Source organism: Aotus nancymaae, unplaced genomic scaffold (genome assembly GCF_030222135.1).
Source record: "Aotus nancymaae isolate 86718 unplaced genomic scaffold, 86718_ANA_hifiasm-v0.15.2.pri h1tg000012l, whole genome shotgun sequence".
In the NCBI taxonomy this organism is placed as follows: Eukaryota; Metazoa; Chordata; class Mammalia; order Primates; family Aotidae; genus Aotus; species Aotus nancymaae.
Window position 1 is genome coordinate 38,531,909 of NW_026988423.1, and position 18,081 is coordinate 38,549,989.

At 46.6% G+C, this 18,081-nt stretch overlaps 2 protein-coding genes across 5 annotated transcripts in view; one reads left to right on the forward strand and one right to left on the reverse strand.

The window, feature by feature from the left end:
- The window catches only part of JAM3 (junctional adhesion molecule 3), a 65,915-nt gene extending 59,706 nt beyond the window's left edge, over positions 1-6,209 (forward strand). Inside the window, 6 exon segments of the mRNA XM_021672517.2 lie at positions 1,766-1,918; positions 2,343-2,545; positions 3,518-3,617; positions 5,520-5,649; positions 5,737-5,791; positions 6,086-6,209. Of these exon segments, the coding sequence (XP_021528192.2) occupies positions 1,766-1,918; positions 2,343-2,545; positions 3,518-3,617; positions 5,520-5,649; positions 5,737-5,791; positions 6,086-6,121 (677 nt within the window). The 3' untranslated portion in view covers positions 6,122-6,209.
- A 1,177-nt stretch (positions 6,210-7,386) lies between these two features.
- NCAPD3 (non-SMC condensin II complex subunit D3) overlaps positions 7,387-18,081 on the reverse strand; it is a 68,469-nt gene continuing 57,774 nt past the window's right edge. For 3 of the 4 annotated variants that reach the window (XM_012449154.3, XM_012449155.2, XM_064375588.1), the window contains 7 exons: positions 16,656-16,838; positions 15,110-15,276; positions 14,706-14,845; positions 13,722-13,799; positions 10,155-10,226; positions 10,004-10,064; positions 9,283-9,916 (listed from right to left, as the gene is read on the reverse strand). In XM_012449154.3, coding sequence (XP_012304577.1) covers positions 9,808-9,916; positions 10,004-10,064; positions 10,155-10,226; positions 13,722-13,799; positions 14,706-14,845; positions 15,110-15,276; positions 16,656-16,838 — 810 coding nt within the window. In that variant the 3' untranslated portion in view covers positions 9,283-9,807. Of the gene's footprint in view, positions 7,457-9,282; positions 9,917-10,003; positions 10,065-10,150; positions 10,227-13,721; positions 13,800-14,705; positions 14,846-15,109; positions 15,277-16,655; positions 16,839-18,081 lie in introns of those variants that run through there. The other variant, XM_064375589.1, reaches the window with a different exon arrangement.

Here is an 18,081-nt window from a genome sequence, read left to right on the forward strand (position 1 = left end):
GCTTTCAAGGTTCATCTGTGTTGCAGTATGTGTCAGTACTTCATTTCCTTTTATGGCTGAATAATGTTCCATTGTAGATATTAATCATTAGTTGATCCATTCAGTTGATGTGCATTTGGGTTGTTTCCACTTTTTGGCTATTTTCTTGAACTCCTGACCTCAGGTGATCCACCCACCTCGGCCTCCCAAAGTGCTAGGATTACAGGCGTGAGCCACAGTGCCCGGCCCTTGGCTATTATCAGTAATGCTGCTAGCAGTATTTGGTTACAGGTTTTTGTGTGAACCTAGGTTTTCATTTTTCTGGGATAAATGATCAAGAGTACAGTTGCTGGGTCTTAGAATAGTTGCATGTTTAGTTTTTACAAAACTGACAGAGCATTGTTCACAGCTGCTTTATGAGTTTACATTCCTGCCCGCACTGTATTTTCCCACATCCTTACCAACACTTGCTATTGTCTGACTTTGTAAATTCCAGCCATCTTAGTGGGTCTGAAGTGATGTCTTGTGGGTTTGATTTGCATTTCCTGATGACTTATGATGTTGAGGGTCTTATTTGTATGTTTTCTTTGGAGACATGTCCATTCAAATTTTATGTCCATTTAAAAATAATTTTTTTTTTCTAGAAACAGGATCTCACTATGTTGCATAGGCTAGATGTGAATTCCCAGGCTCAAGTAATCCTCCCTCTTCAGCTTTCTGAGTAGCCGAGACCTCATGTGTGCACCACTGCACCTACCCTTATGTCCAGTTTTCTAATTAGGTTGTCTGTGACTGAATTGTAAATTCTTTATATATTCTGGATGCTAGGTTGGATATGTGATTTGCACATATTTCTCCCATTCCGTGGATTGTGTTTTCACCTGCTTTTGTCCTTTGAAGCACAGTGTATTTAATTTTGATGAAGTCCACTGTAACTGTTTCTAGTATGTGCTTGTGCTTTTGGTGTCATATCTAAGAAACTATTGCCTAATCCAAGGTCATGAGGGATTTATGCACATGCATTTTTCTAAGGCTTTTATAGCTTTTTTTGTTTTCTTGTTTATTTTTTTGAGACGGAGTCTCGCTCTGTTTTACAATCTCTGCTTACTGCAACCTCTGCCTCCCGGGTTCAAGTAATTGTCCTGCCTCAGCCTCCCAAGTAGCTGGGACTACAGGCACACACCACCAGCCACTTTTTGTGTTTTTAGTAGAGACAGGGTTTCACCATGTTGGTCAGAATGGTCTCAATCTCTTGACCTCTGCCCTCCTCAGCCTCCCAAAGTACTGGGATTACAGGCACGAGCCACCGCACCCAGCCTAGTTTTAACTCCTGTGTTAGGTCTTCATTGTATATGGAGTGAGGGAGAGGTTCAACCTCATGTGTTTGCATGTGGATACCCAGTTATCTCAGCATCATTTATGGAACATGAGTTGTTTCTCAAATGGTGTTTTTTGGTTTTTGTGTTTTTTTTTTGTTTTTTTTTTTTTGTGGGCGGTCCTTCCTGGCAATGAGGAAGAGAATGTGAGGTTCTTGGCTTTAACGACAGAGACGTGTGTAATGAGTGCATCTTGCACAGCAGGAACTATTTTTGGTGCTTAGGTTACAAATAGGAATAGGTCCTGGTTCCCGTCCTCAGGGAGTTCACTTCTCTACACAGGAATAGAAACAAAAACTGCTCTGCAGTCTTCCTTGCTGTGGCATCCAGTTCTGGCTCCAGAAACCACCCTCCTCAAGTGGCAGAGATATCTTTAAAGAGTTTTTTAGTGCCTCATGTCTTTTCTGTAGGAGTCTTGGTAGGTCGTGCCGAAATACTGGGGAAGACATCCCTGAAGATCTGGAATGTGACACGGACAGACTCGGCCCTTTATCGCTGTGAGGTTGTTGCTCGAAATGACCGCAAGGAAATTGATGAGATCATGATCGAGTTAACTGTGCAAGGTAGGAGCTCATGCAAAGGTGAGACATCGCCGCCCTTTTCAGGTCTCGTGAGTCTGTAGCCATAGGATGCAAGAGATCGGTTTGTATCTTGGTTTCTTTCTGTCCAGAACTATGTCTCTGAGGGGTTCACATGGCTTAGGGAGAGCACTGTTGAGAGCTGAGACTGCCTGAGCTGGGGCAGAAGTTGAGGAGGGAAGTGAAACTCCTACCACTTCCTTCCACCTTCTAGAGGAGGCGCCTTCACACACGGGAGGGCAGGGTGCAGCAGTGGAGGGTCAGTCTGCAGATGGGATCCTGGGAACGGCAGTGGTGCGGGAAGCCCTCGATTGGCTTTCTTGTCTTTGGAGCTGATTTCTTGTGGGCTTTAATAAGAATGGAGCCCTGTTCCTGAGATCTTAAACACCACCCCCTTCTTTTCCTACAGTGAAGCCAGTGACCCCTGTCTGTAGAGTGCCAAAAGCTGTACCAGTAGGCAAGATGGCAATGCTGCACTGCCAGGAGAGTGAGGGCCACCCCCGGCCTCACTACAGCTGGTATCGCAATGATGTGCCACTGCCCACGGATTCCAGAGCCAATCCCAGATTCCGCAATTCCTCTTTCCACCTAAACTCTGAAACAGGCACTCTGGTAAGCTCTCTTCTAAGAGGTGAGGATGGAGATGTCTTTGTTGGGGCAATTGATGCTTATTGTGGAAAAAAGAGTTATTAGGAGAGATGGTGAAACTCTTGATAAGACAGGAGCTAAAAATCTAGAATGTTAGTGATTCTACAGGAAAAGTGACGCTTCCTCCTTTTTATCCCCTAAGAATGTAAACAAGTACATTCTTAGGGGGTAAAATAAGGAAGAGAAAGAAACTGTAGATTGAGACTGAAGAGGGGTATTAAAAATGTTACTGGGGTCCTAATTTGGATAATCAACTGTAAAAGTCATTAGACAATCAGGGAAATTCGATTACTAGCTGGTGTTTGGTGATCTGTTAAGCAATTGTTAATTGCTTTAGGCATGGTAAAGGTACTGTGGTTATGATTTTTACAGTCCAAGTCTTCTAGAGATACACAGTGAAGTATTTATGGATAGAAGGTGTTTGGAATTTGTTTCAAGATAACCCAGTGGTGGTGGTTGGAGGTGGGGGAGGAAAGGAAACAGGCTGGACAAAGTGACCTGGCCAGCAAACCACACCAGGCTTTTACTACATGTGGTTCTCTCTTGGAGGTACCTTCTGGTCTGTGGACTATCCAGCTCCACGTGGTCATCAGACAGATTATAATAGGGCCCTCTGTGTTCATTTTGCCAAAATGTTGTCCGAGGAGCAGTCATCGTCGAAGAGCCCCTTTACCAGAATAAAAGCAAGGCTTCACCTCACATTCTGGATGTTGCCAGGCTTTGGTGTCTCCAGTCCTGAGGGGATTGGTCGTTGGGGAGCTCTCAGCAGGTATCAGGCAGTGGATCAGGGAGGAACATGCAACAGTGCCGGGGAAGCCACGGGGAAGTCAAAAGCAAGCAAGCGGGTGTCAAGCTCGTTCTGGACCCAGGTAGATGTGCCCTCAGAAGTCTGCCTTGTGATTGGCCCAATTATCTACTTGTCATTCCCTGAAACAGGTGTTCAGTGCTGTTCACAAGGACGACTCTGGGCGGTATTACTGCATTGCTTCCAATGACGCAGGCTCAGCCAGGTGTGAGGAGCAGGAGATGGAAGTCTGTGAGTCTCTTTTTCAAAAGGTTTCATCACCAGACTGGGAAGTGAATAGGACATTTGAAATTTAATATTTTACCGTCAGTTTAGAGTTCTCCAGAATTTTATCCAGTTATTTTGTAGAAAACTGACAGAATTTTAGCTCTAGTAATTTTATCTGCAGACAGAGCTTTAGCCCCTAGAGATAATATTATCTCAGGGCTCTGGTTCCCCCAAAGGCGGGGTGGGGAGTTATTGAGAGGAGGCTGGGGACAGATAGGATGTGTCCAGATCACTTGAGGAGCTTGTCTTTTTAATTAAAAAAAAAAAAGACAGGGTCTTGTTTTGCTGCCCAGGCTGGAGTGCAATAGTGAAGGTCACTACAGCCTCAAACTCCCAGATTCAAGCCATCCTCCCATCTCAGCCTCCTGAGTAGCTGGGACAACAGGCACATACCACTGTGCTCAGCTAATTTCATTTTTTATAGAGACAGGATCTCACTGTGTTGCCCAGGCTAGTCTCAAACTCCTGGCCTCAAGCAGTCCTCCCACCTCAGCCTCCCCAAGTGCTGGGATTACAGGCATGAGCCACTGCGTCTAGCCAGGAGTTTTTGTTGAATCCCTCCCTCCTCCCTATTTGCAGCTATCCCCAGAGCAGTGTTTTCCAAAACTGCCTGGTGGTAACCATTTGGAATCACTGTTTCACTTACAGATGTAAGCCTACCTCAGACATATGCTACAAATGTTTGTGTGTAAGACAAGCATTCCAAGTGATTCTTCTCATCCGTCACATCTCAGAAACTCTGCTTCAGGGTGTTTTCTCCTGAAGTTTTGCCCCAGACCTATTTTAGCCTATTGACATTTTAGTGATGAAACTTGAGAATTGACATTATAAAATCAAATTGCATGGCCAGGCGTGGTGGGTCATACTTGTAATCCTAGCACTTTGGGAGGCTGAGGCAGGTAGATTACCTGAGGCCAGGAGTTCGAGACCAGCCTGGCCAACATGGCAAAACCCTGTGTCTACTAAAAATACAAAAATTAGCCAGGTGTGTTGGTGGGCACCTGTTGTAATCCCAGCTACCTGGGAGGCTGAGGCAGGAGAATCACTTGAACCTTGGAGGCAGAGTTTGCAGTGAGCTAAGATTGTACCACAGCACTTCACCCTAGGCAACAGGGCGAGACTATCAAAAAAAAAAAAAAGAAATTGCAAGTTGATTTTTAAGTGTACATTCATATTTGAGAACCAATACAGAGAGTTTTTAAAAACTTCCAAGTTACTTGGCTCTTGATAAATTCCCTGCATAGTTTTCCATGTGTTGCTCGCCTAAAGGAAACAGCTGCCAGAGCCCCATATGAAGGTGACCCAGTGCCTTTGCCCAGTATATAGACATGAGAAAAGGGCTCCAGGGGGTTTCCTCTCAGAGAGCTTATAGATCGGAGGTCAGGCAGCCAGTGGAGACAAAGCTCGAGTTCTTACCTATGATTTTTTACTTTTTAATAGGGCTTGCAACTAACTTTCTCCAGCAATCCACAACAAAGGGAGACCCTGGAAATTAGGGATGTTTTCTCCCTTGCGATCCTGGCTCCTAATCTTGTCGTCATAAGCATTTTCTCCATAAGTTAGGTTCTCAGGTGTTCAGCCGAGGATCTTTAAGCCTCCAGTACCAAGCCCATTTTAATAGTTTTCAGTGTAACTGCATTTCAACTGTAGAAGTCTCAGTACTTTTTACATGTGAAGTTAGGAGTCATGGTGTCCTATATGTTCTAGGCTAGAAAGATTGTAAGTGTTCTCTCTTCTAGCTGGGTAGGCCTGAGGGGGTGGGGGCAAGTGGGTTTGGAGTGAAGGAAGGAGGCACAGCAGGGCCAGGGTCCTTTTAAAGAACAGATAGTGTGTATCATGACTTTCCCCAAACCTCCTTTTCTTCAGATGACCTGAACATTGGCGGAATTATTGGGGGGGTTCTGGTTGTCCTTGCTGTGCTGGCCCTGATCACGTTGGGCATCTGCTGTGCATACAGACGTGGCTACTTCATCAACAGTAAACAGGATGGAGAAAGGTGAGCCTGCCTTCTGTGAAAAAAGGGAAGTTCAAGCTGGCAATGATGTCATGACCCTGTTGCTAAACTGCCCTCTTCTCCTCACAGTTACAAGAACCCAGGGAAAGCAGATGGAGTTAACTACATCAGGACTGATGAGGAGGTAATGATTTAGTAAACCTGGAACTCTCGGTGAACCCAGCAGGAAAAACAGCATTCCTCCTTGGAAACCGTGTGGGTCTCCTAGGAAGATTTCTGAGTGATCGTGCAGCTCCTGAGCTCCTCAGCCTCTTCACAGTAACACACACATACTAACGGGATTTGTGCTTTGCAAGCGCTAGTGATTGTACTTTTAAAGAATGATTATTTGATTTGTATTTAGCTCATGTTAGACTTAGTGTTTTTTCTTCTTGCCACCAGGCCCCTTGATGGCTCTAACTTTGTGTTGGCTTTGCAGGGCGACTTCAGACACAAGTCATCGTTTTTGATCTGAGAGCCGCAGTGTGGCCAAGAGCACACATGCACATACCTCTACGAGAAACTCCTGTCAAGGCAGCGACAGCCGAGTGCACTTGGACAGAGCTAGACACTCATTCAGAAGCTTTTTGTTTTGGCCAAAGTTGACCACTACTCTTTTTACTCTAACAAGCCACATGAATAAAAAAGAATTCTCAAGGTGGACACCATAAATGTAAACAAAGGAAGAGAAACTGCGTGCGTTCACTGAGTTGGGTTTCTGGCCTGATTCCCACATGAGTATTAGAGTGATCTTAAAGAGCGTGCTCACATAAATGCTCCTGTGCTGGGTCCTGTGAAGCCTGGACAGCGCCCTGTGAGATGGCGAGGTGGCGGCGCGGCACCAGCAGTGAGCGCGTCCTGGTGGGAACCACAAAAGGCTTCTTAGGCGGCGGCCTTACTTCATCAGCCCATACGCGCCACCGCAGTTTCTTCTCAAAGGCTCTTCACAAAGTGTCCGTTGTGGAGAAGCTTTTTGGATCAGCATTTTATAAAAACAACCATAATCGGGAAGTAAATTGCTTGCTGGAAGAGGGATCTTGCCTGAGGAACCCTGCTTGTCCAACAGGGTGTCAGGATTTAAGGAAAACCTTCGTCTTAGGCTAAGTCTGAAATGGTACTGAAATGTGCTTTTCTATGGGTCTTTATTTTATAAAATTTTACATCTAAATTTTTGCTAAGGATGTATTTTGATTATTGAAAAGAAAATTTCTATTTAAATTGTAAATACATTGTCATACGATGTTAAATAACCTATTTTTTTTAAAAGAGTTCAACTTAAGGTAGAAGTTCCAAGCGGAACTAATGTTAAATTGGAAAATATCAATAATTAAGAGTATTTTACCCAAGGAATCCTCTCATGGAAGCTTACTGTGATGTTCCTTTTCTCATGTAAGTTTTAGCCTTTTTCACAAGAGAACTTAGGCTGTCTACACATGAAACCTTTAAAAATTATAGTTGAGCAATGTTGAAATCAGTTTGCATCTCTCCAAAAGAAACCTCCCAGGTTAGCTTTGAACTGCCTCTTCCTGAGATGACCAGGACAGTGTGTACCCAGAGGCCACCCAGAAGTCCTCAGATGTACATAGACAGACGCCAGTCAGCTCCTGGGGTTGTGCCAGGCGCCCCCGCTCTAGCTCAGCACTGCCTTGCTGTCTGCCAGGAGGCTCAGGCATCATCACTGAGCCTGGCCGTGCCCCCGTGAGCTTTTCTCCTGTGGCCCTTGCTTCATCCAGTACAGCGCTAAGGTGGGCACTCCAGGGACACTGGTGTCTTCCATGTAGTGTCCCAGCTTTGGGCTCCCATAACAGACCTTTTTGGTTTATGGATGGCTCACAACATACAGCCGCCACTGCTATTGTTTTTAAAGTTTGTTTTAATTATTAAGACTAAGACCAAAGGCAATTGTGAAATCAAGTCTGTCAATACAATAATATTTTTAAAATAGATTCCACTGTCCTCTTTGCCACAGAGAAAGCACGCAGACACCACAGGTTCTGTCATTTCATAACAAACCATTATGAAGTGGTGGCCAGTCCAGCCTTTGAAGAACCTCAGGTGGTGCAGGCAGGTGAGAGGCCTGGCAGTGAGGAAAGTGAAATGCCTGAATCAAAAGCAGTTTTCTAATTTTGATTTAAAATGTTTCATCTGCTGGAGACACTGCTCAGTTTGTGGGGAAACATCCCTCAGAAGCCTGAGTTCTTCAAGAGCAGGTGTTCTCAGCCTCACATGCTTTGCCGTGCTGGACTCGGGACTGAAGTGCTCCAAAGCAAGGAGCTGCTGAGGAGGAGCACCTCACTCCACTGTGTGCCTGAAGGATGCCTCTCGCTAGTCGCCTGGTCGTTCAGATTCCAGTGTCTGGAGTTTTTTATACGTTGACAGCTTTTTTTAACTGCATAAATGAGACTATGTTGACTTCTTTTAGTTATGTGAAACCCTTTGCCACAGGCCTCCTGGCAGAGGGAGGAAATGCTCCAGCAGTGGCTCAGTGCTCCGTGGCGTGTTCTGCATGGCATCCTGGATGCCGAGCATGCGAGTTCCTTCCATTGCCACCTCGGTAGACAGGGATGACTCCCCACCCTCAGTGTGGGGGAATAATGCTCCAGCCTCCTTGGTTGTCATAGTGAGAGGGTAGCCTTATTGCCCCCTCTTCTGATACCCTAAAACCTTCTACACTAGTGCCATGGGAACCAGGTCTGATGAAGTAGAGAGACATGAAAGTAGAGTCTGGGAAGTAGTTGCCTATAACTGAGACTAGACAGAAAAGGAACACTCATGTATCGTAAGATATGAATGTGACTCGACGCAAGGCCCATACGAGGCTGGGATTCTGCCTTTGGGATGGATGTTGCTGTACGTAGCTATTACAGACTTGTACTAACACACCTATAATTTGGTATTTGTTTAACCTCATTTATAAAAACTTAAAAAAAACCCAAACATTGCTTCATTCTTTCTTGTTTGCTCTTATGTTGAGTTTGTCTCTTCTTCCTGGCATTTCAGTGGTTAGGCATGCACACCAGAAGTGCTACGACCTATCCACGAGGGAAGTCAGTGCCTGGGCAGGAGGTCAGCCTGCACGCTCCAGAGCAGCGCTGTGCCCTCCACCACCTAGTCCACCTGTGTCACGGTTCCCACGTGGGATAGCAGTGGGCGGAGCTCAGTGGCATCCCATCCCCAAAACCAACCAATGCAAAAAATCACTTTGTACTTTTGCTCTTGTAATACTAGGATTAAGAAGTCAAACCAACTGCATTTCTTTCTGGATGTTCTTCAACAAAAACAGCATTACGTTTACTCAGTAGTCCCAATAGAAGAGACTCAAGCTGTTCCCTCATCACAGGAGCACCCCTTAGCAGAGGGCTGGACAAATCGGCATCAGTGCCGCTCTCAGGAAGGCCACGAAGCCATTTTTTCCCAGGCAGGGATGGTGTTTATGCCTGTTACAGAAACCACATGGCCTCTCTGTGGGCGCAGAAGCAGGTGGGCGGATGAGCTGCCCTTCAGGACAATCATTTCTTTTTCCTAACAACAGGAAAGATTTGTTTTCATTCCTCTTACATGCTTTAATGTAAAATTAAAATGTTTACCAATAAGAGCTCTGTTCTAAAAACAGAAAAGTTCTATTGACTACTGGAAGGCTGTATTTATGCTAAAGCTTTATTACTTTTAGAAAGCTGTACACTTTTTGTAAAAAATTACAATTATAAATAGAAAAAATTTTAGAATCAAAATTTGGTCATTACAGATGGGAAAATATGTACTAGAAGGAGTTAAAACACATTAACAGAGGCTTGATTTATATAAAAGAAAGCTGAAGTTTTAAAGTCGTGTTCCTTATAGACCAGATTATATAGCTTACCTGAATGGACGTGACGCTTTCAAATGGAATAAAGTTATATTAAATAGATAAGGCTTCTAAATCTGGCACGTCTCTATGATTTTACAGTGTTTAACCACGTACATCATACAGAGAATAGACAAGGCTGGCCGGCCAAACGCAGGTGAGTGCCAGGCCCTTGAGGAGGAGGAGCTCTCGTGTTCCATAGCAAAGCACTGCCCAAGGGCTGCGGGAAGTGATCCAGCTGCCTTTCCACACTGAGGACATGAGACTGCTTCCTCAAGGGCTCTTGGCTTCCTGGACACTGGTGGGGATGCGCTGTTTTAGTTGGCTGTTTTCAGAGGGGTCTTTCGGAGGGACCTCCTGCTGCGGGCTGGGGTGTCTTTATTCCTGGCTGGAGACCTCACATTCCACTGCTGAGGCTGTGGGGGCCTAGGGAAAGGACACATGCAGTCATTCTGGAACTCAGAAAAACCCTGACAAAAACATCCAGCTCAAAAGGAACATGGCTAAACTTACGGTTTATCGGGCGATGATAAACATAAGATGTCATTTCCTTGACTCCAGGCTTCAGTTTTCTCTGAAAGGGAGTCAAACATAAACAAATTCACTTTTCCCAGAACCTCAAAGGCGGCGCATGTATCAGCCCAGAAGGAAACCAAGAACTTGCCTTTGGCTGCTGAAGTCTGTGGAGTCCCGATGTAACTGACCCCTGCTCCAAAAGTGACATCATTGATGGTCTCTGCAAAAAGGGGAGACAACCCTGTGAGTGAAGGTGGAGGGTCTCTGCTCTGGTCGTCCATGTGGTGTAGGCACGGTGTCTACATCAGTGTTGAGTGGCGGCTCTCAGACCTCCATGGGACCCTGTCCCAGGGCCTGGCAGTGTTGAAGGCCCCTCCTGGGGACACGCCTTTCCATCTCTCTGACTCCCTTCTTTGACCGCAGCCCTCCTTAGGCACTCAGCTGAACCCTGATCCTCACTCCTCACGCCTCTGGCTTTCCTCCCAGCCCGTCTTCCATGACTGCCCCTGTGCCAGTGACCGCCCTGCCCCACTCACTACACTTCTTAGGTGGCTCACCCAGATTCCCAGAGGACACTCAACTCCTTGCATCTGCGCCACCATGTGTCCCTGCTACATTTCTAGCCAGTGAATGGACCACACAAGCCGGAAATAGGGCACCGTGAGCAGCTCCTCCACATGGAATCAGCAGCCAAGTCCTGTCCCTTCCACCTCCAGTCGCCGCTTCATCCTGTCCCGGCGAGCCACACTAGAAGCGGCTCAGTCCACCCCACTCCTCGCCTTTGATTTTTCATTGCACCTGCCCCCGACGAACCCCCTCCAGTTTGCCCTCAGGAGCAGGAGAACACAGTTTAGGAGCAGATTCCACAGTAGCCTCGGCGTCTTACCGGCTGTGTGAGCTGCTCTGAGACCCTCAAGTTTCTGCATCTAAGTGGGTATAAAAATGTAGCTACCTCATTGGGGGCTGCCAGGACTACATGAAGTTATCTACGATGAGTGCCTAGCATGGTGCTGGCTGCGAGGCCACCGCTGAAGAGATGTTAGTGGCCACTGTCACTTACTAGCCATCATCCCTGCATCACTGGAGTTATGTTTAATCAAGAAGCTGGTAAATTCATTGCCCTGCTTAGACATCTCAATGGCTCTGTGCTTTTAGGAGAGCCTAAAGTCCACCCTCAGTCTCAGCTGGTCCCAAGCTGCCTTTGCAGACTCACCTGTTATGCTCAGGTGAACGCACATGCACACACGTCCACCCTCCTGCATCCCCTTCCTCAGCAGGCCCTGCCTGCACATTCTGTTCCTCTGCTGCCCGCCCCATCTGCCTACACATGCCACCCTTTCTTGGAGGCCTGGATGGTGCAGCCTCGCCCCTCCCAGGTGGTGCTGTACCCAGTGCATACGCTGCCATCAGCACACTCCCTGGCACAGCATGGGCTGGGCAGCTGCTTGCTGGTGCCAGTGAACCTGCTGCCTTTCTGCAAGCACATGTGAGGAGGCAGCTTCAGAGCTCTCCATGTTCTGCACATGGTGTCTTGAGTACGGACTGTGTCTTCCCGTTTACATTTTAAAGCTCATCAGCCTAGCGCTGTGTACCTGATGGCTACTTGAGTGCCATTAACAGACAATGGTAGAGAATTCTGTCCTCATCACTGCCAGATCTGCTTATTCTGTTTCTGTGAAGTCTCTCCTTGTGCTGTCATGTGAAATTCCTTTCCTTACACACACGCTGCTCTTCCTGTTTGGAATCCCAAATGCGCTCCAAAAAATTAGTCTCCCATCTTTACAGCAGCACAGGTGTGGGGGCTCTGACATCCCCCTTGCACTGTGCGTAGAATCAAAGGCAGCAGTGTCTGTGCCACCCAAATGGTAACAATAAGAGGGACTTGCTAAAACCCCCACAGATTTTCAGTTAAAGTCCTAGCATGAAAATTGAGTAATTTTCATTTTTGTCTAGCAACACCACTTTGTTTGAATTGATGCGCCACAGTGCTGAACTGGGTGGCATCTTTCCCACCAGCTTTGAAGAGCTGAGACACTTCCTGACAGTCACCCCACCTAAACTAAAAGTTGCCGAAACAATCTGGACATATAAACCAAAGAGAAAACAGCACTGAGTGCTTTTAGGCTACCTAATAATTCTCCCAGGAAGGAGAGCTAATAGGAGACCCTGTAAGCATTTCTTCCTGGTTCAGTATAGAGAGAGATGGACAGAAACTGCATCAACAGGAATACTATGTCCAAGAACCTGAAGCAAGAACAAGTCCTCCACCAACTCAATGACACCAGGGCGCCTGATTCCCAGAACAAAGCGTGGCTCCCCACATGCAAATGAGGGCAGCATGAACACTCCCTGCCAGGCTGCACTGCGGAGGAACACAGGCTGCTAGGAAACCAACCCAGCACTGACATCAGGGGCTCACAGGATGAGCACAACTCAAATGAGATGCATTCTCCCTGTTTCTTCAGCATATGGTGCCTCACTGCCAAAATAGAAGCACTTGGTGCTCCTGAGCCAGGAACATCGAACATACAGCAAGCTCCAACACACAGAACATCGCACCTGTCCACGACGCAGGAGCCCAAATTACCCACTGCTTTTAATGACAAATGCCGTCATGATTCAGTAGTCGTCTGAGGATGGGGGTGGGACAATGTCCCTTAATAAGGGGATTTGGATGGAAATTACCTCTAACCTGTTAAATATTCTAGGAGATCACAGCATCAGGTGACAGAACATTCAAGTAGCTAGAACACAGCAGGTGCTCCATACATGTGAGCCAACTGAAGGGGTGACTAAACGAACAGCACGACAGCTTGCTGCCCTGTTGCCAGGAAAAGCACCTTAGCACGCTCTTGTCTTCCGCTGCTGCAGACAGGACCGGCAGACAGGCTGCAGAAGGGGCACGAGAGGTGGGGCCAGAAGGCCTGGGCTCAGTGCCCAGCTCTGCCCTCCCAGAAATCTCCAGGAGGAGATGTCTGCCCCTTCCCAGGTTCCAGGCACTGTGGTGGGCCCTGTGGAGACAGTGAGGAGTGGAACGGCCAAGGAGGACCCTGGAAGAAGAGTATGGAGTGTGCACGAGGTGATCAGTGCCACAGGAGGGTCAGGGACGAGCGGGGCTGGATGCAGCTTGCCAAGGGCACCGGGCACAGAGTGAGGGGCATGCAGGGACACGGCAGGCAGGGCCTGGCTACTATTCCATGGATTTGGGGCAGGAAGAATTTGTTCTTCCTGTAAGAGTTTTCTCAAAAGAATGTTTTTTTATGAGATTGGAGACAATAAGAAGCTATCAAACAAGAGAACTGGAAAAAAATATTTGACTCTCCTAACTCACCTCTCTTTTGAAATACAAGGAAAAGAACAGACAGTAGAAAAAAGCATGGAGGGGACTGAGACACAGGCTCCAGGCAGGTCCTTGGGTGTCCTGTCTTGGCAGCGGCAGAGAGCGCCTGGCACCTGCTGGTGCTGACGTCTGCCCCAGGAGGGCCCGCAGGCCACTGTGACGTGTGACTGACTGCATGAAACAACACTCTCACTCAGTGCTCATGGATCAAGCTCCCGTGGTCGCTGTGAAACATTCCACCTCAACAATGCACTCTCATGGGTTTGACCATCAGGACGATCCTGCACCAGAGGAGTCTTACTACAACTCCAGCAAACACGTCGTGACTGCAGGAGAGACTGAGGAGAAGCCAGCGTATTCCGATCAGTTACTCACTCTCAGGGGTGCTGATGGCTCGCTTGGTCATGTGCTCAATTGCGCCATTCGACTCTTGATCCAAGCTGTATGAAGACACTAGGATAGAACGGAAAAGGTGTAGGTGTCCAGAAATACCCCCAGACAATAACAAAACAACCAAACGAGAAAAGGTATCTGCAAGATGTAAAGTTATAATCCCTAGTACTTAAAATTTTTGTATAAAGAGGCAATTCAGAAAGAATTACAAATAAATGATAAACATGAGAAAGTGTCCGTTCTCATTAGGATTCAAACAAATAAAAATTAAAACCAGATCAATTTTGGTCTATAAAGCTCAGCAAATATAATGGGAAATTACAAAACCAGTGTCTTTAAGTAGGAAAATGGACCCTCCTGCAGGAGTCTAACTTGGCATGAGTGATGGAGGACGGTTTCACACTATCCAAAGTTTTAAAATATCCATGGCCTTTGACTGCTGGGAATTAATCCCAAGGATTGCATACATACACGGCTACATGTACAAGGAGGTTTACTGTGACAATGTTTATATGGAAAAATTGAAAATCACCAACATTTCAAGGAACAGGATAATAATAAGTTATTTCCACAGACACAATGCCATGAAGCCACTGGAAGCAAAGGGTTGAGAGAAAAGTTCACGGAAACTGTCTACTGCATCGGACTTAAGTATGCAGGGAAACAGGTCATAAAACAATGCACACACAGATCACAATTCCATACACAAAACACGTGTAAGAGGAACAGAATGGCTGGAGGAAGGGACGCCTCACCACCACGGGTGAGTTTCAATTTCACTCTGTTTCCCAAATCTCCTAGAATAAATATGCAGTTTTATTACCCATGATCCTAAAAGCCCAATTAATGTTATTTGTTTTAAAGATAAGAAAACAGAAACCATTTTGAAAGGAATGAGAAGTAGGCGTGTTCTGTTTCCTGACCTGTAAATGCTCTACTATGTATAGCACCAAACTTAAGGCTTACCCTGATTGCACGTTTTTCCTGTGCTTCCAGAATTTAACGTCAAAGGCAGAACTCCTAAGCTCCGACTCCGATGCCTGCTATTTGACTCCACAGCTTTCTTGACAGAATTCAGGATTGCAATGGTGCTCAGGGACACGTGCCTGTGGAGAACAGCCACAGCCGCTGACTTTCTCACTGCAGACCACTGCAGAGGTGACAGTGCAGCACTGTGTCCCCGTGTGCCTCCTGTCTGGTGCATTCCTCACCCACACTCATTCAAACCTCCCAGAGCCCAGTGTGGAGCGGGGTGGCAGGCCAGACAAGGACAATGCCTTTCTGCCCATGCTTGGTGGCAATGGCAGGGGTGCCTCTGAGAACATCACCACAGAGAACCAGCCCCGAGGTGGCCTCCAGGGGTTCTTTACCTGGCTTTGGGCAGCAGCCTCTGCAATGGCCCAGTTTCAGGTGCAGGAGATGACACTGGCACATGGCCAGCACTTGCCCTGGGTGTGCAGGGCTGGCTCACGGCAGGGAACGTGGCGGGATTTTCTTGGCCAGCGGGAACTGGCACTGTTTCTAAACATGGACCAACCTGGTAGAGAAGATAAAGAGTATGTACCTTCTAACACTTTCTACGTTTTTAAAAACTGATAAATGGTAGTTGTGCATGTTTTGGGTATACACGTGAGATTTTGATACATGTGTACAATGTAATGATCAAATCAGCATAAACTGGATCTCTGTCACCTCAAACATGAGTGTCTTTTGTGTTGACAACACTCCAATTCTCCTACTTTGAAATACACAGTAAACTGTTAAACCATAATATCTCCTCTGTACTGAACACTAGAACTTCTTTCTTTTATGTAACTTTACTTTGGTACCCATTAAGCAACTTCTCTTCATCCCCCTCCTTTTCCCACCCCTTCCCAGCATCTGGTAACTATCAAAATTCCACTCTAACTGCACGAGATCCACTTTTTTGGCTCATATATATGAATCGGAACATACAGTCTTTGGCTTATTTCATTAATAGAATGTCCTCTGGGTTCATCCATGTTGCAGCAGATGACACAATTTCATGTTTATGGCTGAAAAGTACTCCAGTGTGTCAATCACCCCATTTTCTTTACCCATGCATCCGGTGATGGACATTTAGGGTGCTTCCAAATCCTGGCTATTGTGAACGGTGCTGCAATAAACATGGGAGGGCAGGTCTATCTTCCACATCCTGATTTCCTTTCTTTTGACTATGCAGTCAGCAGTGAGGCTGCTGGCTCATACGGTAGCTCTACTTTTAGTTTTTTTAGGAGCCTCTATACCGTTCTTCATAGTGGCTGTTCTACTTTCCATTCCCACCAAAAGTGTACAAGCCGTTCCCGGTCTCTGTTGTAACAGTTTTATTGGAATAGAATCTTCGTACACTGAGTAAGTCCATAGTAATGTATTTTGAAGCCTTATCAGCTCTGGGTAAGTTGAATTTCCTTTTCAGAAACAGAATACTATGAGAAAGCTGCCACCTGTAGATGCTGTGGCATGGCAGCAGAGAAAAAGGAGTACGCTGCTTTGCGTTCATCGCTCTTTCCTACGGGAGATCTGCCTGCATTCCTCAGTACAGTGAGCGGCAGCTACTCCTAGAAAGGGCCGTGGGCCGATCGGCTCTAAAGAGGGCGTGCTGGGGGAAGATGCGAACACACTGACACACCCTGGCAGACCCAGGATCTACAGTCACAGCTACTGCGCTGCCAGCTCACTTCCCGTGCCACATCCTTGTGGGAGGGAGGCCCGGAGCACAGGAAATCCATCACAGACAGAAAGGCACAAGGGAACGGCCAAAAGCAGCACTCCCAAGGCCCCTGGGCTGACTAACCTCTGATGTCAGAGATCTCGAGAGGTGCTGGACAAACGACAGGCTGGTAGCAGACGGTAACCTGGACCGTCAGGTCACAGTGCAATGGGCCCCACACCTACCTGTGCCACAGGCACCACCTCGGCACCTCCAGCCGTGCCAGCCACATCTGCATGTTTTGCTAGCTCTTGCTCCTGGGCCAGCTGTTCCTGGTACTTCTTCATGTCATACTCAAGCTCTGATGCCAACTGTTTGTCAACTGCAAAGAAATCCTTGACCTCATCTCGGTAATCCTGCATCACCTCCTGAAACAGACCCAGGAGCATCCTTTAATGTGTTCTTGAATAAAAAAATAGGCCCTAAACCCCATGACACACATTTGCCTCTGTAAGAAACCTGCACATCCTGCACATGTACCCAGGAACTTAAAAAAGAGAAAAGCCGTCCAACATGACTTGATAGCTAATAGGAGGAACAGTAAGACTGACATGACTGAAAGCAGGTGATTTCCATTCGAGTAACTAACAGGTACATGGTATATTCGGAGCAAACACCACTGGCCACACGAGCAGGTGAACATGTGAGCAACTAACTGTTCTCTCTTTTAGGAACCATCCTGGCTATCTGGCAGTGAATGGGCAACCTCCCAGGTTCCCAGTGGGAGAAAGACATGCTCAGACAGGGCCTCTGGAGCAAGTTCCAGGATGCTGTGGCTCTAAAAACTGTTCATCTGTCTACATTGGCCTCCCCATTGGTTCTCCAGGGATTAAAACTAAGGCTCAAATCCCATCTTTGTGTCTTCTTCTGAAGATTTTACAGAAAACCTTTTCTCATACCTGGGGAAAAACATTCTTAGGTCTTAAAGAGGGCTGCTAGGGGCAAGGCCACTTTGCTAAGAGAATCATTCTACCTAACAGCAACAGGCAGGAAAAAATACTGCAGCTCCAACTAGGAGGGAAGTCCCAGCAAAGAGAAGGAATCCACGCACTCTTCCAGCTGCCACTAGGAGTGGGTTCCACAGGCCAATGAAGAGACTCCCTGGAGCTGCTGACAAGCAGCATGTGGCCATCCTCTGGATGTGCGCTCATAAGCAGGAAGAAGACTTATTTTCTTAAGTGTTTATGTAGTCTACGTACAATCTAAGCTCTTTTTTTCCTTTCTAAGATCTAAAGCAGGGCGATAAATACAAGAATAATTGAAAGTTTTTATTTTTATCATACAATGAGAGTACCTTTCCTCCCTTAGCTTCCTATGATAAAAAGCTATTTGAAAATTTATATTCAATGTAATTTTTATTGCAACTTTTGGAAAAAAAAATTGTAGCCTTTTTTTGAGGAAGAAAAGCACATAATGTGAACAGAGAAATAACTGCTGAATTAAATAAAAACTATGTTGCATTTATTTCTTAGTAAAAGATTTTGCCAGAAAGGTCTGAGGCCCCACTTAGGTCTGCCCTGCAAGTCAACACATCTTGGCTTTGCTCAGACCAAGCTCCTCATGGTCCCCTCCTGCTTGACAAAGAATTCAGCCAGTGATGGCAGCCCCCAA